The sequence below is a fragment of the Anolis carolinensis genome, chromosome 5 (assembly GCF_035594765.1).
Source record: "Anolis carolinensis isolate JA03-04 chromosome 5, rAnoCar3.1.pri, whole genome shotgun sequence".
In the NCBI taxonomy this organism is placed as follows: domain Eukaryota; kingdom Metazoa; phylum Chordata; class Lepidosauria; order Squamata; family Dactyloidae; genus Anolis; species Anolis carolinensis.
This window is the reverse complement of record NC_085845.1, coordinates 96,934,622-96,958,952: the sequence shown is the minus strand read 5'-3', so window position 1 is coordinate 96,958,952 and position 24,331 is coordinate 96,934,622. Positions and strand designations below refer to the sequence as shown.

General features: G+C 43.3%; 1 protein-coding gene across 12 annotated transcripts in view; it reads left to right on the top strand.

Moving 5' to 3' along the window:
- Nucleotides 1-24,331, top strand: part of shisal1 (shisa like 1) — a 267,217-nt gene that overhangs the window by 90,058 nt on the left and 152,828 nt on the right. The window contains exons 5-6 of one of the 12 annotated variants that reach the window (XM_062981952.1): nt 20,049-20,078; nt 21,084-21,243. The exons of 9 other annotated variants lie outside the window; for them this stretch is intronic. In XM_062981952.1, the coding sequence (XP_062838022.1) occupies nt 20,049-20,078; nt 21,084-21,090 (37 nt within the window). In that variant the 3' untranslated portion in view covers nt 21,091-21,243. Of the gene's footprint in view, nt 1-20,048; nt 20,079-21,083; nt 21,244-24,331 lie in introns of those variants that run through there. 2 more of the 12 variants (XM_062981953.1, XM_062981943.1) reach the window with 2 other exon arrangements.

Sequence of the window (24,331 nt, the reverse complement as noted above, 5' to 3'; positions counted from 1 at the left end):
GATTCTGGCCTGCATCAATAGGGGTATAGCGTCTAGATCCAGGGAAGTCATGCTCCCCCTCTATTCTGCCTTGGTCAGACCACACCTGGAATACTGCGTCCAATTCTGGGCACCGCAGTTGAAGGGAGATGTTGACAAGCTGGAAAGCGTCCAGAGGAGGGCGACTAAAATGATTAAGGGTCTGGAGAACAAGCCCTATGAGGAGCGGCTTAAAGAGCTGGGCATGTTTAGCCTGCAGAAGAGAAGGCTGAGAGGAGACATGATAGCCATGTACAAATACGTGAAGGGAAGTCATAGGGAGGAGGGAGCAAGCTTGTTTTCTGCTGCCCTGCAGACTAGGACACGGAACAATGGCTTCAAACTACAGGAAAGGAGATTCCACCTGAACATCAGGAAGAACTTCCTAACTGTGAGGGCTGTTCGACAGTGGAACTCTCTCCCCCGGGCTGTGGTGGAGGCTCCTTCCTTGGAGGCTTTTAAGCAGAGGCTGGATGGCCATCTGTCGGGGGTGCTTTGAATGCGATTTCCTGCTTCTTGGCAGGGGGTTGGACTGGATGGCCCATGAGGTCTCTTCCAACTCTACTATTCTATGATTCTACGTGGTACAGTCAATGCTATTTTGGGATTATATCACTTGTTCCTTTTCCATGCAGAAATCTGGCAAGGCTCTATCTTCACTGACCATTTAGATCAGTGCGGATATAGATCAGCCCATGGGCAGCCACAAAATGTATGTGGGCCGATCTGGATTAACCCAGTTAGTGTGGATGCAGCCTAGGTTAATATAACTCAGCAGAAACCCACCTCCTCCCTTGCCTGGTGCGGCCTTCCAAAGCTTTGCTTGTTTATAATGGTATTTTAATTATTATTTAATTAATTATTAAGGGGTGCTTTGCTAGTGCTTTTGGTGCACAAGGGCAGAAGGGGGTTGGATTAAATGGCCCAAGGGGTCTCTTCCAATCTTCTTTACTATTATTATTATTATTGACAGAAGGACACAGTATAACACAGCAAATGAGATATATATGCTGGATTTCGTATCACAAAATCACAAGCCAAACACTTCCCAAGCATTTAGGACTGTTTGATTATTTATTATTATTATTATTATTATTATTATTATTATTATTATTATTATTAACAACAACAACATTGAGGCTGGGTGGCCATCTGTCACGAGTGCTTTGTTTGTGCTTTTGGTGCACAAAGGCAGAACGGGATTGGACTAAATTGCCCAAGAAGTCTCTTCCAACCCTCTTTATTGTTTTTATTATGATGATTATTATTATTAACATTGAGGCTGTATTTGTTCCTGTTTTTTTTTGTTTGTTTTTTTACTTCAAAATAAGATATGAGCAGTGTGCATGGGAATTTGTTCATAGTTTAAAAAAAACAACAACTATAGTCTAGCCCTCCACCAGCCTGAGGGACTGTGCAGCCTTCCAAAGCTTTGCTTGTTTATAATGGTATTTTAATTATTAATTAATTAATTATTAATTATTAAGGGGTGTTTTGCTAGTGCTTTTGGTGCACAAAGGCAGAAGGGGTTGGATTAAATGGCCCAAGAGGTCTCTTCCAACCCTCTTTATTATTATTATTATTATTATTATTATTATTATTATTATTGACAGAAGGACACAGTATAACACAGCAAATGAGATATATATGCTGGATTTCGTATTACAAAATCACAAGTCAAACACTTCCCAAGCATTTAGGACTGTTTGATTATTTATTATTATTATTATTATTATTATTATTATTATTATTATTATTATTATTATCAACCACAACAACATTGAGGCTGGGTGGCCATCTGTCACGAGTGCTTTGTTTGTGCTTTTGGTGCACAAAGGCAGAACGGGATTGGACTAAATTGCCCAAGAGGTCTCTTCCAACCCTCTGTATTATTTTTATTATGATGATGATTATTATTAACATTGAGGCTGTATTTGTTCCTGTTCTGTTTTTTTTTTTTACTTCAAAATAAGATATGTGCAGTGTGCATGGGAATTTGTTCATAGTTTTTTTTAAAAAAACTATAGTCCGGCCCTCCACCGGCCTGAGGGACTGTGCAGCCTTCCAAAGCTTTGCTTTTTTATAACGGTATTTTAATTATTAATTAATTAATTATTAATTATTAAGGGGTGCTTTGCTAGTGCTTTTGGTGCACAAAGGCAGAAGGGGGTTGGATTAAATGGCCCAAGGGGTCTCTTCCAACCCTCTTTTTATTATTATTATTATTATTATTATTATTATTATTATTATTATTATTATTATTGACAGAAGGGCACAGTATAACACAGCAAATGAGATATATATGCTGGATTTCGTATCACAAAATCACAAGTCAAACACTTTCCAAGCATTTAGGACTGTTTGATATATTATTATTATTATTATTATTATTATTATTATTATTATTATTATTATTATTATTATTATTATTATTATAGTCCGGCCCTCCACCAGTCTTTGGAACTGTGAACTGGCCCCCTGTTTAAAAAGTTTGGGGACCCCTGTTCTAAACCATTCCTTGTATTAATTACTCTCTGGAGAAGTAAACCACATTTGGCCAGAATGGGAGCCATACATGGGATCAGGTTTAGGCAGAATATACATGGGGCCAATTGATATAGTGGTTTGAATATTGGAGGAAGGCAGTGGCAAAGTGCCTGTGAAAAATTATTGGCAAGAAGAATCCATGGAAAGTTCATCTTATGGTTGCCATGAGTTGGAAATGGTCTGAAAGCTCACAAGACCAAATAAGAAGGAACTTTGAGAGAGCTAGCTTTAAGTATATAATGGCCTGGAAAACTCTTGTACAAATGAACAGGGCTATAAAGATGCTCTTTTAGGGAATCTTCCAATGGCTTAGTTTAAATTATGAGTTGTATCTGCATGTCAAATTGATTCTTCTTAAAACCAACTTTCCAAGCTCTGGCTGCTTCCATATACGGAACTTGGCATACAAAACCAAATCAGAATACAGGATTCACTTGTTTCCTGCTTGGGGTTTCGAACGGGGAGATGTAAGAAAGGGAAGCCAAATACAACTATTGTGGTGGTGTTCAAGTCTTTTAGGCTTACTAGGTTGCATTATCTGTGGGATTGACATATTGTTTGGAAATTTTAAATTCAAATAAGTGGTTTTGTGTTCTGTGGGCCAGCCTCTTTTGTTTCTGGTACATATTCAGTTTCTTGGATCGGTTGCTTGTCTTTTAGCCTCACTGATGTTTCTTCCATGAAATACATGTTTCTAATTGGTCATGGCCACTGCAGAAACCAATTTGTGATCATGTCAAAGACGTTTTCTCAATATTCCAGATTTGCCATTAGTTCAACAAAAAAAAGAGGGGGAGAGGGAGAAAGGAAGGAAGGAGAGAGGGAAAGAAAAGAAAATGGTACCACTCAAATCTTAAGTAGCTACAACATATTTGCAGAGCATGAATGTGATTTCACATTCAGTTGTCTGGCTTGAAATGACACAGTGTTGTTCACATTGTTAAATATGTGCAATGATTAAGAAATTAATTTTGTTCATGTGTTAATATTAAGTAATCTAATTTGCACTAATTTGGACCAGAATAACGTTATTTTTTGTGTGTTTGTGCTCATCTGAATTTTATGTTTTAAAAAATTTCCATGGAAATTATGTACAAAAATGATGATGTTGGGGAAAGGAATATATTTAAAAAGGACATATAGAAGACATGGTTTTTTTTTTTTAAATGTAAACATGACTTGAAAATGTGTAGACATGAAAATACCTGACAAAGTTCATGTGAATTTTTACAACCTGTTCAAAAGTGGATGTTGGGGAAAATGGGATGCTCTTTATGCTTGAGGAGAAATGTAAATATTATAAAAGGTAAAGCAAACAGATTTGACTTTAAATTTTGTCATGAATCTTTTGTGTTAGTGATAAACATGTTTTGTTTCTTAATTTTATACGTGCTGATTTTTATTCATGCATTATTAACTAAAAGTTATATCTCTGTTTTGTGTACATTTCAATGAAACTTAAGGCAGTTGATTCTCACCATAACATGATCTTCAAGAAAGTCTTGAATTTGATCATTAATTACTTTTTAAATTTTGTATATTTTATATGTGAGGTGCATAGTTTCTTTTCCTTTTTTAGACAAATGGCATTCGAGAAATAGAAACAATATCACACATTTATTCTTGACTTTAGAAATGTGATTGTAGTTTTGTGCTGAATGTATCTCAATTCAATAACTAACATAGAGGAAGGGGTTATTACCATATTTACTGAAGTCTAATGCTCACTTTATTTGGCTAAATTACATTGCCAAAACTGAGGTGTGCATTACATTCAATGGTGCATTATACTCAAAGAAATGTTATATATGTGACAAAGTTCAAAGGAGTAGTTCATCCATTAGTTACCTTGAAACATCATACTTCATCTTTGTATATGGGTATTTCCAGATTTAAGAGTGCATTCTAGTTGAGACCTAGCATGTCATGGTTGGGTGTGGTTCATGTCTACAGAAATGTCTATAGAAAGTTTGGAATTTTAGGTGAGATTAAATTGTAGTAAACAAACTTGATATATGAATTCTTGAATATGAACTCCTGGTACTCGAGTCTTGTGGGTTTTGGATGACAGGTTTGTAATGGTATCAGGTGCCAAGTTTCTAGTGCTACCAAGTAGAAACCTGTTTCTAGCTTTAATTCTTTTAATTTGCTTTTCTCAAAAAAGATCAGCTACTCACATTCTGGAAGAATTGTTATTTTTCACCTCAAGAGAGAACATTTATTTATTTATTTATTTATTTACAGTATTTATATTCCGCCCTTCTCACCCCAAAGGGGACTCAGGGCGGATTACAATGAACACATATATGGCAAACATTCAATGCCAACAGACAAACAACATACAGTATAGACAGACACAGAGGCATTTCACATTTTTCCAGCTTCACGATTCCAGCCACAGGGGGAGCTGTTGCTTCACCGTCCACTAGTGGCTGTACTTCCTCATTCCTTTCCTCGTGTTTTGCTGGCAGTTTTATGGTGTTGTAAATTAGTTAAATTAGCCTCCCGCATAAAGCATACCTAAATTTCCCTACTTGACAGATGCAACTGTCTTTCGGGGCTGCATAGGTCAACAGCAAGCCGGGCTATTTAATGGTTGGGGGCTTAACCCAACCTGGGCTTTGAACTCATGACCTCTCGGTCAGTAGTGATTTATTGCAACTGGTTACTAGCCAGCTGTGCCACAGCCCGGCCCATATGAAAAAAGCTCATATTGCTTATTGTTATTATGTGCCTTCAAATCTGACTTATGGCAACCTTAAAGTGAGCCTATTATGGGATTTTCTGGGGCTGAGTGTGTGACTCATCTAAGATAACCCATGGCCAAGCAGGGAATCAATCCTTGATCTCCAGGGTCTTTCCTGTGATTGCCACAAGGTCTAGTTCCTTAAACACATCATCATAAAGTGTAACTGAGAACATGGAAAAATTCTAGAGAGAGAGGCATGCAGTAAACCTATACTGCCTAAAACCCCATTACTCTAATAGCAAGTGGTTAAGGGATTAAAGATAATGCTTGGTTGGGAAGCATTTTCCAACAATTTGTAAAGCTGTGGTATGAATGAGCCAGTGCCCTCACTGATGAAAATAAAGTTGAGAAACCTGATATGATCAGTGTCCTCAGAAATAATAATGAAAATATTTGTTCCCCACAGACAAATTAGTACTGTCTGTGCACAGAGGAAGTGATAAACTGACACAACCGTGTGTGCTCTGGCTAAATGTCTGGCAACATGATGCCTAATCCTGATGGGCCCAATTCCTCATTAATGCCATGTGCCAGCAACTGTGTCTCATCGAAGAAAGCTTTCTGGCTTGTGTATCAAACTGTTCATCTGTTTCCAAGGTTTAAAGAACATGTAAATACTCAATGTTCGGCATATAAAACACACAGCATGGAGAGTCGTCCTAATTAGAGACACTACCCGTCAGGATCCGCCATGTGGGAACGCTGTAAAAAGTTGTATTTCAGTGTGTTCACCTACTGAAGTATGAGCATATGTTACAGTGGGTGGACGTACACATAAACTAAATGAAAAAGTGTGATATTCTCCTCCCACCCACACGCACAGTTCTGCTTTTCATCATTTTAAACCTGATGGTGTGCATTCCTGCATCAAAACCTTCCCAAGCTCTTGTATTGAAGTTTTGCACAGCACGTCATTGTTAAACTCCCAAGCAACCGTAAACAGCTGTGGAATAATAACATTTGGGAAAGAACATGCTGCTATACACCCAGTAAGTGCAGAAAACGCCAAATATTTTTTCTTAGAAAAAGAATTACTGTGGTAGCACGGTTTTCTCTATAGCTATGACACTCCAAATTTTACATTCCAATGAAATACAGATGTGTGTATCTTTTTTTCCCTTACTGTAGCAAAGAGCTAGCATGCTGTAGTTGTTTGAATATTGGACCAGAACGCCTGGAGACCAGAGTTTGAATCCCCACTCAGCCATAGAAACCCACTGGGTGACCCCAAGGTAAAATATATTCCCCCAGCCCTAGAGGAAAGAAATGGCAAGCCTCTTCTGAATAAACCTTGCCAAGAAAATCCAAAATAAATGCTTTAGCAACCAATGCACCAGTAGCAGGGCTTGGATTAGATCAGTGGTTCCCAAACTTATTTGGCCTACCACCCCCTTTCCAGAAAAAATATTACTCAGTGCCCCCTGGAAAGGGGGCGTGGCTTAAAGGAGTGGGCGTGGCTCCTGCTCAAGAGGGTGGGGCTGAGCCTCTCCCCTAGTCCAAGATGTAGGGCTGGGAGGGGGAGGTGGGCAGGGCCACAAATGGGTGGCCAGGACTGGGATGGGCGGAGTTACGAGCTCTGAGGTAGGGCTGAACTTCTATCCCTGTCCTGCGGCGCCTGCCAGGACACAGGGGGCTGGGCTAGAGGAGGGGGCGGGGCCTCTTCCCAAGTGCCTGATGGGGCTGGACCTCTATAACCCACTCCCATGTTCTAACAAGCACCTCAGGGGAGGTATACAGAGGCTCAGCCCTGTCTCACGCTCTTGAGAAGAGGCCCCATCCCTAGCCCCACCTTTTAGTCCTAAAAGGCCTCTCAGGAGAGGTATAGGGACTCAGCCCTGTCTCAGGCTCTTGGAAGGAGGCCCCACCCCCTTCCCTAGCTACGCCCTCTGTGTCCCAACAAGTGCCTCAGGAGAGGTATAGATTCTCAGCCCTATCTCGGGATCTTGGGAAGAAGCCACGGCCACTCCTCTAGCTCTGCCCCCTGTGTCCTAACAGGTGCCTCAGGGGCTCAGCCCTGTCTCCGGCACTTGGAAAGAGGCCCTGCCCCTCCCCTGGCCCCGCCCCCAAATGCACCTGTGGCCATCACCATCCCCCTGGATAACTGCAGCTCCCACCAGGGGGCAGTAGCACCCACTTTGGGAATCACTGGATTAGATGAACCAGTGGTAGACACCTCAGTTTCCACAGTTTCCTCAGTTTTCACCTGCAGTCCAGGCATGCGAGTTCTGGGGTCTTCTTTAGTATCAGCTGCTGCAATGGCTCTCAGACTGCAGTCTTCTTGGTCTTCAATATTTGGCTTCTTCCTTTTTGCCATGAACTCAAAAATGTTCAGTTGTTTTGATAGACATTGCCTTCCTTGAGGCAACCCAGGAGGCCTAGATGCCACCGGGTGAGGAGAACTCAGCTTAGTGCAGCCAACAAACCTCCAGCCCTTATGCTATGCTGGCCAATAAATTCCAAGGGCAGAAACTGCCCAAATTGTAGGGTGAATCCCTGGGGCAAAGGCATTGTAATGGGGACCCTACTAAGTATCCTCTGGAAAAGGGAGGGGAGGGAGCAAGGAGGGAAAGACCTAATTCCCCCTTAGGAACCTGCCTTCTACCACAAACTGAAGTAAAGAGCACAGCAGGGGGTGGAGTGACCTTAAATAGCCTGCAACTCTGCCCCTGTCAACCATGTCTGGTCTCCTTCATGGGGACCTTCAAGCAGGACCGGCCCGAGGAAATTTTCGGGGGTATGCAAAAAAAAATTTGCGCCCCCCCCACCGCGCCGCGGGAGGCGTGGTCAGATCTGGCCCCACCTCCCACGCTGCACGTGGGTGCCCTGACCCCGCCACCCACGGCGGGGGCGGCGCGGGAGGGTTGGCCAAACCTGGCCCCGCCTCCCACGCTGTGCGCGGGCGCCCTGAACAAGTCCCCCCATGGTGTGGGAGGCGTGGCCAGGGCACGTGCGGCGGGAGGTGGGGCCAGAGCTAGCCACGCCTCCCACCCCGCGCACCCTGTCCCAGGCACTCTGCGGCGGGAATCCAGTCCTTCCAGGCCGCGGTGAAAGTCCAGCTGTGGCCTGGAAGGACTGGACTCCCGCCACAGTCTGGCTGGGACAGGGTGCCCGCCGCGGGAAGCAGGGCTGGCCACGCCTCCCGCGGTGGGCACCCTGTCCCAGCCAAGCTGCGGCGGGAGTCCTTCCAGGCCATGGCCTGGAAGGACGCCCGCTGCAGCGGGCGGGCGGCGCGGGAAGCGGGGCCAGACTTGGCCACGCCTCCCGCATCGTGTGGCCATGCCTCCTGCAGTGCAGGAGGCAGGGCCAGGGCGCTGGAGGTTGGGCCAAGTGTGGCCCCGCCTCCCAGGGGGCTAGATAGCCCCCCTGGGAACATGGCGCCCAACGCAGGGGCGTGGCTAGCGTCCCGTGTTGGGCCGGGCCTGCCTTCAAGTCCCTCCTGCACCTTAGGCTATTTCTGCCAGTTGTGGACCAACGTGGTTGCTTCCTCTATATTAGCTATTGCTGCTATTGCTATGTAAATTGGTGGAAAGGTAGGTAATGACAGTGTGAATTAATTGTTAAAAATTTGGTTGAGATAGTGCTTGCAGTTCTGGAGGGACTCTTAATTTTTGTTTCTAATTGACTTAGCATGTGGGTTTGGTTAACCAATTAAAATAAAAAACAGGGTTTTTGACCTTAAAATTTAGGGAGGATTGAAACCCTCACCCCACCCCTTGGCTACAGACTTGGTAGCCACATGTTTTTCAAAACCACAGACCTATAGGTTTGTGCAACAAAATGAAAATTTAAAAAGTGGAGACTAGTGTAAAATGTTTTTGTTTACTCAGGCAAACTTTCCTGATCTGGTTGTTTCACTTCATATGTGCATATTTTTAGTTTGGAATAAAAAGTCTGCTAAAACATAATCAAGCTGCTCTTCTGGTTTTTTGTTGCTTGTTCATTTGGTTGGTTGATTTTGTGATATAGGAATGTATCCCTATTCTTTCCATGTTATTTTTGCCCCTGGTGTGACAGTTTCTCCTTAAAAAGTGAAGTCCAGGAATGTCAGGCTCACTTCAAAGGACCAGTTTGAACGCAGATCAAAGATAGCTGCTCTCAAATCCAATCTTTATTGAAGAATACATGACTTTGGAAAAGTCGGGAATGACCTAATGTTTACATACAATCATTTTTATCACCTCTGTCGTAACGTCACACCACACGTAAATATCATCACCAAATCCCACCCCCTGTATCACATTACTATTATTCCCACACATTCTACCAATTATAATTGTTTATACTTTCAACCCCGAGTTCCCAGGCTCTTCTATCTTCTTCTGCCAGGTGCTCCATGAGACATCCGGAATTATTTATGTTATGACTCCAAGTCCAGGGCTTGGAAATTCAGCCCTGGGACTTGGTTCCATGACATGGCGCCCCCTTTTTCTCCATCCTCCTCTTCGGTGCTGCTTTCATCACAATTCTGAAATAAATCAAACAATAACTCTATGTGTCCATTTTGTCCAAAGTACCCATATACTTTTTCAGTAAACTGCGATGGAATACTGGGTGTATTTTCCCTAAACTTTTTGGCAAGGCCAATTGGAAAGTCACTTCGTTTATAACACCCTGTATTCTGAATGGTCCAATATATTTGGGGCCCAGTTTTCTCGAAGGTAGTCCCAACTTGATGTTTTGTGTACTTAACCATACTAAATCTCCTTTCTCCAATTTTTCGCCTTCCATCCTTTTTCTGTCTGCGAATGTTTTATACTTTTTGTGTGCTTCCTTTAAGGATGCAGTCACTTGACTCCAACATTCTAGCATTTGAGTTTTCCATTTCCCTGCCCCTGTTTCTTCATTCTCTGTCCATCTTGGCAATTGGGGCAGAGGCTGTATTTCATACCCGTAAACAACTTCAAAGGGGGTTTTATTTGTTGTGGAGTGTATAGCCGAATTAAAAGCTAGTTCTGCGAAGGCTAGCCATTTAGACCAGTCATTCTGTCTCATGTTTGAGTACATGCGGAGGAACTGTCCAAGCGTCTGTTGAGTACGTTCTACTGCCCCGTTTGTCATGGGGTGAAAAGCTGAACTTAGGCTCCTTTCTGCTCCTAGCATTTCCAAGAATTTTTCCCAGAATTTTGCTGTGAACTGAACCCCTCTGTCACTGACCACTCTACTGGGACATCCATGAAGTTTATAAATATGGTTTATGTACAATTCAGCCAGCTTCTCTGCCGATGGTAGTTTCGTCAGTGCTATAAAGTGGGCCTGTTTAGAAAACAGGTCTAATACTGTCCAAATATAACGATGTCCCTTGCTAACCGGCAGTTCCCCCACAAAGTCCATAGCCACACATTCCCAAGGCCTGGTAGGTTCTGCTACTGTTTGTAATAATCCCATTGGCTTCCCTCCTCTCGATTTATTTCTGGCACAATCATCACATTGGACAACATGATTCTTTATGTCCTTCCTCATCCCAGGCCACCAACAATGTTTTGCTATCGCCTTTGTTGTTTTTGTAATCCCTGTATGACCAGCGCTCTGGTTATTGTGAAAACGATGCAAAATCTTAATCCTTAATATTGCCGGGATATACAGTTTCTTGTTCACAAACCAAAATCCCCCCTTCTGCTCCCCCTTTTCTGCGTTGGATGCAATCCACTGATCTCCTTCGTATGACTGTCTCAGTTCTTTTCCCCAACTATTTTCCTCGTCAAATTCAATCATAGCAGTGTTCTCTCTTTGGGTCTGCGCTCTTGTACTGACAGCTAAACCCCATTGTTTATCGGAAAATAATGTTCCCTCTTTTGTAGTGGTTATGCCCTCGTGTTGAGGCATGCGTGAAAGAGCATCTGCCAAGACATTCTGTTTCCCTTGGAAAAACTTTAATTGGAAATCGAACCTGCTAAAGTATTGTGCCCATCTAATTTGTTTAGGGGACAATTTTCGAGGAGATTTTAAATACTGGAGGTTTTTATGGTCAGACCAAATTTCAAATGGGATTCCACTCCCTTCGAGGAAGTGCTGCCAGCATTCTAAGGCTTTTAATATGGCTAATGCTTCTTTTTCCCATATGGGCCAACATTTTTCAGTTTCACTGAACTTCCGAGACAAATATCCACAAGGTTTTAAATTCCCATTTTGATCTTTTTGCAATAGTACTGCCCCGTATGCACAGTCTGAAGCATCGCAATGAATTATGAAAGGGCTCCGGATATCGGGGTGTTTTAGGACAGGTTCTTCTGTGAAGCGTCCTTTTAGGGTTTCAAATGCCTTTTGGCATTCTGGTGTCCAACTCAGTTTGGCGCCAGGAGCTTTCACTTTTGCTGTCTCCCCTTTCCCTTTTGTTTTTAAAAGTTCAGTAAGGGGAGTGGTTATTTGCGCAAAGCCTTTTATGAACGATCTATAAAAATTTGCAAATCCCAGAAATGATTGCAATTGTCTCCTTGTTTGAGGTACTCCCCATTCTTTTACGTCTGATACTTTAGACGGGTCCATAGCTAACCCTTCTGGAGATATCCGGTACCCTAGAAAGTCAATTTGAGTTTTATTGAATTCACATTTGGACAGTTTTGCATACAGCTTTGCTTCCCTTAGTCTTTGCAAAACTTCCCGGACCAATTCCACGTGCTTTTCCTTATCCTCGCTCACGATCAAGATGTCATCCAGAAATATGAATACTCCTCGGTACAACAATGGGTGCAGTATTTCATTTATAAGCTGCATAAAGCAACCGCCGCCATTTTTTAACCCAAATGGCAAAATTTTATATTCAAAATGGCCGAATGCGCAGGAAAATGCAGTTTTCCAAGTATCCTCGGGTTTGATTCTTAATTTATGATATGCTTCAATTAAATCCAGTTTAGTAAATATGCTCCCTTTCTTCAATACGGTAATTAAATCCTTTACTAAGGGCATAGGGTATTTATTGTCCTTAGTAATTGCATTTAAATTTCAATAGTCAATGCACAATCTTAGAGAGTTGTCTTTCTTTCTCCTAAATAACACTGGGGCTCCGAGAGGAGAGTTGGATGGCTTAATGAAGCCTCGCGCCAGGTTCTTATCAATATATTTCCTCAATTCCTCCTTCTCCTGAACAGACATGGGATACACTTTTGGTTTTGGTAAGTTTGCTCCTGGGGTTATTTCAATTTCTACTTCTATATTCCTCTTGGGAGGTAATTTACTTGCCTCTTTCTGATTGAAAACATCCACAAAGTCTCTGTATTCAGGTGGCAATAGCTGTGGGTCTATTTCCCCTGTTTCATCTCCCTCGTCCTCCTCTGCTGCTATTTTGCTTATCTCCCATTGTGTTTGTTGCTCTTTAAATGCCAGGCTTTTTCCTCTCCAATCTACTTCGGGATTTGCCTGTTCGAGCCATGGGATCCCTAGTATGACATTGTATGTGGCAATAGGGGCTATCACAAAGGATATTCTTCCTTCCCATTTGCCTATTTTACATGGGACCCCCCGTATTTCCTTCGTAGATACCTCTCCAGCAGCAACTGATCCATCTAGCTGCGAAAATGCAATCGGGGAGTCAAGCAGCGTCTGCCGGCATTTTAGCGCTCCTGCTAATTCCGGAGTTATAATGTTCCTAGAACAACCGCAATCCACGAATGCCCTGCAGGTGGCCCGATTCTCTAACCCCGATAGGCAGATTGGCACTACCAGCATGCGTTTGTCTTGACTCACCAGCCTCTCCGGAGATTCTGGGGCTCGCACCTCCTCCTCCGCTCGTCTCCCGGCTGCTGGCTTGGGCTTTGGGGGTTTTGGCGGCTCCCCCTTCCGGGCCCAACATTCTGCTGCTCGATGGCCCGTCTTCCCACATACAAAGCATCCCGGCTTGGGTCTGTTGTCGTCTCCTTTGAAGGGGATCCCCGGCCTCCCTCCGGGCCTTTCCTGCTTCCTCGTTTCTCCTCGACCCCTCGCCACCGGTCTTTGCTGGCCGCCGCCGCTCCGGAAGCGCTTTACTTGGGCCAGGGTGGATTCGACGCGCCCTGCCAGTTGTATCCAGCCCTGAAGTGTCTCTGGATCGTCTCTGTGCGCCGCCCAACTAAAAACCTCGGGGCGTAGTCCCTCTTTGAATATCTCCACTTTGGTCACTTCAGACCACTCTGGTACCCTTTCTGCGAGATGGAGGAATTCCTCTGCGTACTCGGGCACCGTTTTGTCCCTCTGCTTTATTCCTTTAAGCTGGTCTCGAGCCCTCAATTGCTCTAGCCGGTCTCTGAACCGGTTTTCCAGTGCGGCGAGGAAGCGGGGCACTGACCTCAAGCACGGGTCGCGTCTGGCATGTAGTTGCACATACCAGCTGGCCGCTCCTCTCTTTAGTGTGTTGCCGATGGCCCGCACCATGCTTCCTTCGGAGGGGAATGTGTGTGCATTGTCCTCCATGTATCCCCTGATGCCAATGAGGAAAAAGTTCAGTTCAGATGATTCCCCTCCGTATTCCAGTTTGAGCTCTTCCCTCCTCTGCATCCATTCTGTGGCCCGTTGATGCTGTCTGGGAGGCATGGGGAAGGGTTGCATCGGGTTCCCTTGGACGGCCCCTTTGAACACGCCGCGCCCCATCCCGGCGGTCGTTCCCTGCGGCTCCCGAAACTCTGCCGCTGCTGTCGACCCTTCTCCCCATCCGAATGCGGGCCTCGCCGTAGCCCCCGCACCTCGCCTTCCTTCGTCGTACGGCACATCCTCCTCCTCTTCCTGGATCTCCGGCTCCTCTCCGCCTTCCTCTGCTAATCCACTGGACCCGATTCCTGGTCCCAGTGGTCTTTCCACCCCGACGCCCATTCGGGGGGTTGGGAGTCCTGTTGGAGTTGGCGGTCTCAGAGTTCCCAGAGCTTGCTGGCGCTCCACCTCGCGCGCCATTCTGTCCCGGAACTCCAGTTCCTGCCAGTATTCCTCATCCCCCTCGCCCCTCGCCGCCACGGGGCTCTGCGTTGAGGCGCGCTGGCCCCTCTGGCTCCAAGCCCCTTCTTTACTTGGCTCTCTCTCGGCACCATATCGGGTGGGCTCCTTCTGGAGATTCTCTTCCAATAGTGGCACCAATCTCCCCACAGTTTCCGACAGCCTGGATAAATTAGTTTCCAGGATGGATAACCGCAGGGCCACGGTCTCCGGCATGCTTCCTCCAGATCCCCAACTGGTTTCTGCAGCCGCCGAGACGCCTCTTCCTCCTCTGGGAATCCTCTGGGTCACGCCGTTCGGCCTGGGGTACCCCGTAGAGGAAGCTATGGCTTGCAGCGTTTCTTCCCCCAACGGCCGGGCCCCTGGCAAAGGCCTCTCTGCTCCATTTAGGCTTTGATCGCCTTCTCCACTCATTATCACTTCACTGCGAATCCGCAGGAGGGTGAGAACGGGATTCCCGACTTAAATGTCAGGCTCACTTCAAAGGACCAGTTTGAACGCAGATCAAAGATAGCTGCTCTCAAATCCAATCTTTATTGAAGAATACATGACTTTGGAAAAGTCGGGAATGACCTAATGTTTACATACAATCATTTTTATCACCTCTGTCGTAACGTCACACCACACGTAAATATCATCACCAAATCCCACCCCCTGTATCACATTACTATTATTCCCACACATTCTACCAATTATAATTGTTTATACTTTCAACCCCGAGTTCCCAGGCTCTTCTATCTTCTTCTGCCAGGTGCTCCATGAGACATCCGGAATTATTTATGTTATGACTCCAAGTCCAGGGCTTGGAAATTCAGCCCTGGGACTTGGTTCCATGACACAGGAACATATTATCTACTTTGTTAAAATGAGGCATACTTGTACAGGTTGAATATTCTTTATCTAGAATTCTGAAAGCTGAAATAGTTCAAAATCTAAAACTGTCTACATAAGTGGCTGAGAAAGTAACACCTTTGTTTCATGCACACAATTGTTAAAATATTGTGCATAAAATTATCTTCGGGCTATGTGTGTAAGTTGTATATGGAACATAAATTAATTTTGACTTGGATCCCATCTCCAAGATATCTCATTATATATACAGTAGAGTCTCACTTATCCAACATAAACAGGCTGTCAAAACGTTGGATAAGCGAATATGTTGGATAATAAGGAGGGATTAAGGAAAAGCCTATTAAACATCACATTACATTATGATTTTACAAATTAAGCACCAAAACATCATGTTATACAACAAATTTGACAGAAAAAGTAGTTCAATACGCAGTAATGCTATTTAGTAATTACCGTATTTATGAATTTAGCACCAAAATATCACAATGTATTGAAAACATTGACTACAAATATGCCTTGGATAATCCAGAACGTTGGATAAGCGAGTGTTGGATAAGTGAGACTATGCTGTATTCCACAAAAGTATTTCAACCCTCTGCCTCCCCCCAAAAAATGAAATACTGAACACTTCTGCCCCGAGCATTTTGGATAAGGGATAAACAACCTGTACTTTTAAAGCTCCCTCCAGGTTCTAGTTTTAAAAATGGACATTGTGTGAGGTTACTGAAATATGTGACTTCATTGATCTACATTTCCTTACAGTGTATTCCATATCAGATCAATTTTCCTTTCATGCTCTTTTAAAGCCCTAAATAGTTTAACATACCCCTCTTACATGTTTCTGCTTGATTTCTTACAGTATGATAAGAGACCCATGTCCATATCCCACCTCCGGCTAAAATGTAAAATGTGGAACCAGACAGCTGGCCGAGCCAAAAACTCATTGGGCTGCCACTGCTTTTTCACTGGTCGAAAGGAGCTTCCTTGAAAAACCTTTTTGTTAACATTGCTTTGGAAAAAGTTATACCAGAGTGCCCAGTCATGTGACCAAAAAACCCCAATATTGCCAACAAGGCTCTGCAAGAGAGCTACGTCTGACCAGTGACACAACCGTGGTCTGTTGGATATGCAGACACTAGATCAGGCTGGAATGCAGCCCAATCCAGCTGTCCACATTTCAAAAGCACTGAGAGCACTCCGGTGTAAATTCAATTTCCCCTTGTTCTAGATTAATGACTGGAATCCACCCTTCTGCTTCAGAGCAGAAGGGCAGATTCCAGCCATTATACCAGAGCAATTGCAAAGTGAGTCTGTTTTGTTTGGCCCATATAGGAACAATCTAATTGTGGTACTACACAACCCAAGGAAACAGGTCAGATCTGGCATCTGAGTCACCAGATCAGGCCCACTTTGCAGCTTAACAGGGACTGCCTGAGTCATCTCAGTGACAGCAGGGACCCCCAGTGCCCAGCTACAGACCCAATTGCCACCTCACTTCGCCCATGTCACTGTGGCTAAAGCAGTAACAAGATGACCTACCTTATGCTAGGGGCTTTGTCTTCCTCCTTCTGTGCTGCATGCCTCAAGAGGGAGGATGGGAGAAGGAAGCGGGGCAGCCTCCCTTTCTTTCCTCCCATCCTGCTTTGCAAGTCACAAAAGACAGAAGGAAGAAGGTGAAGTCTCCAGAATAAGGTAGGCTATTCTGTCAGTGCTGTAGTCAGCAGAGACATGGGCAGGAGGGGACAACCATCCTGCATCCAAGGGCTGCAACCCAAGGAGCACAGGCTGACTGACAGGATCACTGCTGCCAGTTCCACCTGGAACTAACTACAGCTGTCTAGCCAGTCCCTAACTCGGAGGAGAACTTGCTACCAACTAGTCCCCACGCTAGCTTATTCCAAGGTGCAAGACATGTTGTGGTTGTTAATGTGGGATTTGTGTATTGATAGTGTTTAAATGCAATTTGTGCCATGCTTGTATTGCAACTGATTGCATCATCCAGAATGTACCATAGTGTGGAAAGAGTTAATTGCCAAGAAGCTATGATGACCTTGATGTGTGGCTGGAACTAGGGAGTATCCAGACACAAGTATTTGTGCATAACGATTGTATCAGTTCAGTTCAGTTCAGTTGAGTTCTGTCTGCCTAGAGTTCGAGTCAAGTTTTGTTGGAGAACAGAGCAGTCCTGTGTCCGTCTGTCATCTGCAAGTCTGTTTGTGTTGATTATTGCTGCATACAGTAAAACTTTGTAAATAGTTTTACCAACGTCTCTGAGTATCTCTTTGTTCTGCGTTCCACTGCTTCCATCCAACTACTGCTGCGCTGCAAACACTCTGACAATGATTGTACTCTGGTTAAGCCAATGTTTAACCTCATGCTGATCCCCCAACCTCACACTGACCTGAGGAACTCATCACATGGATGAGGTCCCGCAGGGTGATTTGCCACCACCCATGGTGAATCAGCAGGGCAGTGGCGCAATCCGGGGACCCTGCACTTTGCCTGGCCCGCAGTCGATGCTTCCCCAGCTCGGTGGGGAAGTATCACCATGCAACTTAGCCCCATGGTTTTCTGCAGAACACAGGAAGCCTCATGTGTTCTGAGGGAAGCCTCCTGTGCAGTCGTCCAGACATTTCTTTCACTGGGCTCCACCAGAAGTCAATAAGAAGAAGAAGAAGAAGAAGACAAAGAAGAAGAAGACGACAACGACGAAGGACTTGTCAACATCAGAAGAGGAATTTTCCAGGGATACTCATTGTCCCCTCTGCTTTTCATTATTGCCATGACCCCTATGTCAACAATCTTACAAAAAACAAATCTCGGCTATCAAACATCTAAGAAATCTCACAAAATTTCGCATCTGATGTACATGGATGACCTGAAGCTGTATGGGAAAACGGAAACGGAAATCCAGTCTCTGACTAACACTGTCCAAATTTTTAGCACTGATATCAGCATGGAGTTTGGTTTGGGCAAATGTTTGATAGTGGCATTGAAGAAAGGAAAAATCATTGAAAGTGAGGGCATAAATATGCCTAATGGCCAAACAATAAAGTGTCACCAGCCAGAGGCCTATAAATATCTGGGCATATTACAGCTGGACAACATCAAGCATGAACATGTGAAAACTGTGGTCAGCAAAGAATACACACAAAGGGTCAGAAAAATTCTCAAAAGAAAGCTCAATGGAGGCAACACCATCAAGGCCATAAACACCTGGGCCATACCTGTCATAAGATATACTGCTGGCATCATAAACTGGACACAGGTGGAACTAGACAATTTGGACAGAAAAACAAGAAAACTCATGACCATTCATCATTCACTGCACCCCCGCAGTGATGTTGGCTATATCTGCCTAGAAGATCAGGGGGCAGAGGACGCTTACAAGTAAAACAAGCAGCCCTCTCTCTCTCGTCCCCACCAGATGTATCTGTGAAGAAGGCGGAAGCGAGAGGAGGACCTCCCCAGAAGATCCCAGAGATCGCATAGGTTCATAGGGGATGACACGGTCACGAAGATAGGCAGGTCCCGAACTGTTTAGAGCTTAGTGTGATGGCATGTCTTGTCGCACCTTGAAGACTAACTAACAAGTTATAGTTGACATACGCTTTTATGGTCTCCAGTTGTGATGTCCCATGGCCCTCTGGGTCGTGACCCTGGCGCCATTATGGATCACAGTGATGAAGAAATGGGATTTCTGCCGTTTCAGCAAGAGGCTGTTCCTTTCCAGATGCCTTTTGTTGACAATTCTAGCCCGGAGCTCATTAAAAAGGACCTTGAACAGGCGCCTATTCCCAGCACCTCTTCCCCCTTTGCGAGAAGGGAGTTTTGGGAAGCTAGCCACTCAGAGAAAACACAAACACGAAAAAGCGCCCGATTAGCAGCCAGAGAGAGTGCTAATTAGCTCGTTTCCCCCTGAGAGTTCTCAGGGAGGATCGCATCTGGACGAAGATGTTGTTTCAGTTCTTTTCCCTTGGGAAAAGGAGCACTGGACACCTGCTTTGTAGAAAGATTTGAAGTTCTTTAAAAGTTCCCCGCACTGGCTAGTCCTCACGGAGTCAATGTGTGAATTTGGAGGATTAACTTTGCTTCCAGCCAAGTGTGGACTGCGTTTAAGTCCACTGCCTTCCAGCCTTTTCGTGCCTTGCCAAGCCGTGTTCCTTGACTTGTCTTGCCGTGAATCCAGTCTTGTTTTGTCGTGCCGTGTATCCAGCCTTGTTTCCAGTTTCTTGCCTTTGGACATGTTCTGAACTCTAGTGAAAGACTTAGATGTTTTCCCCACTCAAACTGCTTGGAAGTTTGAGTGCGTTTCGGTTTTTTGGATTACAACTTTAAACTCTAATATTATATATTGGACAATATATTACTGGACTATATTTGACTTTTCCTGAAAGGTCTATTGATGGACTATACTTTCTACTTGTTTTCATTTTAATTCCTTAATTCCTTAATAAAGATATTAGATTGTTTATTGGCCTCAGTGTATTGGTTTCCAGTGCTCACGCAGCCAGGGGCATCACACCAGTCCACTTCTTTAGGTGTACTATGATAGATCCCTGTACCATCACATGAGCTACATTATAAGATGGTTATTGGTATTGAGTGTGATTCTTAAGGGCATTGCCTGAATTTTCTTTGAGTTGTACTATTGCTGTAGATTTTGAAGCACATGTCATGTCACTTTTGGTAGATGTTTTAAAAAAATATTTCAACCAGTTTTTCAAACGTTTTGATGGACCCTAACACGAATCTGTCAACATGATTTTTTTAACATTCAGGTTGCCAAAATGAATCTGCCAATTTATGAATTTTTTAACATGCAAGTTGCCAAAATTCTGTCTGATTCTTGTTTGACAGGATATAAGATTAATTCACAGGAAGTTTGAGTCTATCTTTTTAAGTTCAAAAGGAAATGCATGTATGTAAATTACACATTGTTACATTGTTAACATTTGCTGTTTTTGCTCTCATTTGCCTTCTGAAGCATTAAACGGGGATCCTATGTTAGGATCAGGTGAGCACATCCCATACATGTGATACAGCTGTAATCACATATGTGATGGGAAAGCCCCCCTTTCGCCCCCCCCCCCCATGTTTCTTTCCCTAGCTATTCCATTTTTCTAAGAATCCCAAACATTTTGAAGGATTAAAACATATATTTCCCGAATGTCATTCACTTGTTCCTCGTGCATCCCAATATCTTTCACTGCCTTATAATAGTAGAGTGTACTTTCTTTCCCTTGAATGTATAGATATTAAACATGTTAAATATATATTTAGCATTCTCTGTGAAACCAATAGATGTTAAAATTGAATTTTGTTGCATTTGTGTTGCCTATATTGTCCAGATGAACAATGGTATTTCCTGTTTAACTTTTGTCTCTCCAACTTACCTGCCTCCTCAAATACAATATATCCGAGCATTAAGTGTCCTACAGTTACAGAGCTGAACTACCCTAAATGCATCTTGAAAATTAAGTAGGATCAGCTCTGATCTGTAATTCTGTGGGAGGCCACTAATGCACATCAGTTCTTATCATTCAGAGGAATTAACTGGAAAATTCACCTCTGAATATTGTATGTCTAAGAAACTATATAATATTCATGGGGTTGCCATAAGTTGGCAGGTGACTTGAATGCAAAGTTTTAGCAGCACCAATTTAATTTTTAAATGTTCAACTAAATGTCATTACCAGCTTTACATGCATAGTAAAAAAAGGGGAATGGCCCGATTTGTAAGACTGTGTATATAGAGCCTTCCTTCAAGTATTCTTGTGAATATCTATATTTGCAGTCATAGTGTTTGCTCTCACCTTAAATGTTCCTCATTCATAAGTGGGAAGAGAGCTAAAATATGGGATTCCTATAATAAAAAGAGATGCTGATGCAGATATTTTAGGATCATTGTCTACAAGAGCCTTCCTATTGTTCGTTTTTCCAACTGGAACCATTCATTCTATGAAATATTTTAAGTTGTGTTTATTTTCAAAATTAAGGTTGTTTTTATTGTATTTGTCAGTTTGTAGTCTCAGCAATCTGAAGAAGAGCTCAGTTCACATTTAACCAGCAACAGGTACTGAAAATAAAATGTCGCAGAAAACCCGAAGAATGCCATTTCCCAAATCAGTCACGAAATTAAGGAGCAAACAAATCATTCTCTCTGCTCAACAATTTCAAAGGTTAATGCTTTTACTTCTTTGATTCACAAAGTGCTTTACTACTTAACATAGTCTATGTTTATGGGCTCGCTCTGTTTCCTCTCAACAGTAATAAAACCTCCAATGCAAATGTTTAAAACTGCTCATTTGTCACGGACAACATTTCAATTGCAGCATCACAATTTTTTCCATTTCTAACAAGAAGAGCATATAGTTACTGGTAGGATGCTAAATCACCTTGGGTACTGCAGCATTCTCAAACACAGTTTAGTTTTAAAATACATTATTTTTAGAACTTGGAAGATTATTTTTTAAAGCAATAAACCTCATTACAGTAGAGTCTCACTTATCCAACGTTCACTTATCCAACATTCTGGATTATCCAATGCATTTTTGTAGTCAATGTTTTCAATACATCATGATATTTTGGTGCTAAATTCGTAAATACAGTAATTACTACGTAGCATTACTGCGTATTGAACTACTTTTTCTGTCAAATTTGTTGTATAACATGATGTTTTGGTGCTTAATTTGTAAAATCATAACCTAATTTGGTGTTTAATAGACTTCTCCTTAATCTCTCTTTATTATCCAACATATTCGCTTATCCAACGTTCTGCCAGCCCGTTTATGTTGGATAAGTGAGACTCTACTGTACCTATTACAATATTTATTGCAATGTTCATGGAAAAAATACCTTGGGTACTGTTACTATATTATACTATCATTCTCACTAGTTTTCTAATAGAACCCTTAAGACCAATAGGAGTCCATAAAACTTTAACATTTCCTCTGAAAATGTCTACATATATGTCCATAATAAGTAAGTAGAAATAGTTAATTCTATAGTGTACATGCACCCTAGCTTGTACTTTTATTATATTCAAAAAAAGTAAGCTATACATATAACAGCAAGCTCTAGTCAATTCACATTAACACTATATGCCAATTTGTAATTTCTTTGAATTTTTAAGTTCCATGCCACATTGCAAATGTGAGTAGATCAATAGGTAAGGGTAGTAGATCAATGGCGGGAAGGTAACAGCGCTCCATGCAGTCATGCCGGCCACATGACCTTGGAGGTGTCTACGGACAACGCCGGCTCTTCGGCTTAGAAATGGAGATGAGCACCACACCCCAGAGTCAGACATGACTGGACTTAACGTCAGGGGAAACCTTTACCTTTACCTTTACCACATTGCAAATTATTTCTGAGGCTTCTATCAAGTGTGCTTCTTCCATGCCTCTAGTGGCATGGCAGCCCCTTCAATAATATCCTTCTAGGTTGATGCAAGAAGCTCTGAACCATGCTTCTCCCACAGCAGAGCCATCCTTTTCAAAAGTGGATAACTCTTTCCTGGGGAACCACATCCAAACCCTTTCCAGAGGTGTTGCCGAAGGCTTTCATGGCCGGGATCACAGGGTTGTTGTATGTCTTTCAGGCTGTGTGGCCATGTTCCAGAAGTATTCTCTCCTGACGTTTCGCCCACATGGCGACGTGGGTGAAACGTCAGGAGAGAATACTTCTGGAACATGGCCACACAGCCCGAAAGACATACAACAACCCTGTCTTTCCAGAGGGTTTGGGAAGCATGTGATGCCATCCAGATGCATGGAGCAGCTCTTACACTTTTACCACTATGTGAAAACTCAGCTCTCTTTCACATTGCACAATTATAACACATTGCTACTGTTTTAGCAGTCCATGTTGCAGTGCTCCATCCCAAGTAGTCCTATCACAATGTATTTAGCATTCTTTGCAAGAGAGCTGCGGTGCCTCACCAAACTACAAATCCCAGGATTCCATAGGTAGCAGTCATGCAGTTAAAGTTGTATAAAAGTGAAGTAACTGGGTATTTTGAAAAAGCCATGTGTCTTACAGCATGTCAGAGTTAGTTTGGCACACTATTTTCCTACCTCAAGGACTTCATCACACAGGGCTTTTGCCCGTCCTAGGATACTGCTGAAACAGTCAGGATGGAGCCCGCCAGACACAGGGCTACATGACTCAGGGCTACTTCTGACAAAGCTTCATCCTGTCTCCATCTCAGCAGCATGGTCAGAAGCAGACCTAAGAACACAGTTGACAACCTTTGTTCTCAATCACTAAGCCAAGGACAGAGTGAGAAGAAGCTGGGGGCATCTGCAAAGCGTCATGTGAAAGTAAGGGGATGAAATGATGCACTGTCCTACAGTTTCCCCTGCTGCCGGATGAATTCCCACGCTGTCCCCTGGCTTATGGATCTTCTTCTGATGAGGTCCCATACCAAAGAAAGCACATCCACCAGAAATGTGTAAAGGGGGATATTTCCAATCCTTTTCTCAGGGCATACAGCACCTGTGAAACATAAGCAACTGCAGTCTGTGGCAAACTTTCCTCTAGCTCCCACCCGCAATGCCATATCATGTTTCAGCATTCACCTCATGAATGAGACCAGTAAAATATATTCTCCTCTTCGCATAACTGTTTGCAGAGGAGAGAGCAAATCAGTTATATGATTAAGCATATTGGATGGAGCCCCTTACCAATGTAACAGAAACCCATAACTCCCAGTTAGATGAGAAACAGATTATCCCTGGTGTGCTGCTGTTACTTGAGTTGTGCAGTCCCTTGCATTTCGCTCTGAACAAACTCTAGTAAACCTAAAATATTTTCCCAAGGAAAACATTTGTGAGCCTCTTTTGGCCAATATGCATTAGTGTCCTCTTAATACAGTGTTCCTTCGCTACTTCGCTTTTCACTTTTTGTGAATTCGCTGTTTCGCGGTTTTTCAATAAACTCTAAAAGTCTATTATAAATCATAAAAAATTACAATTTACAGCCTAAGGAAGGGAGGAAGGAAAAGCCAAAGAGAGAGAAAAGGAGCCCAAGCAGCAATGGGAGGAGAAGGAGGTGATTTATCAACACATGATTGGTTGATAAAGACTTATTTATTTATTTATTTACAGTATTTATATTCCGCCCTTCTCACCCCAAAGGGGACTCAGGGCGGATTACAATGAACACATATATGGCAAACATTCAATGCCAACAGACAAACAACATACAGTATAGACAGACACAGAGGCATTTCACATTTTTCCAGCTTCACGATTCCAGCCACAGGGG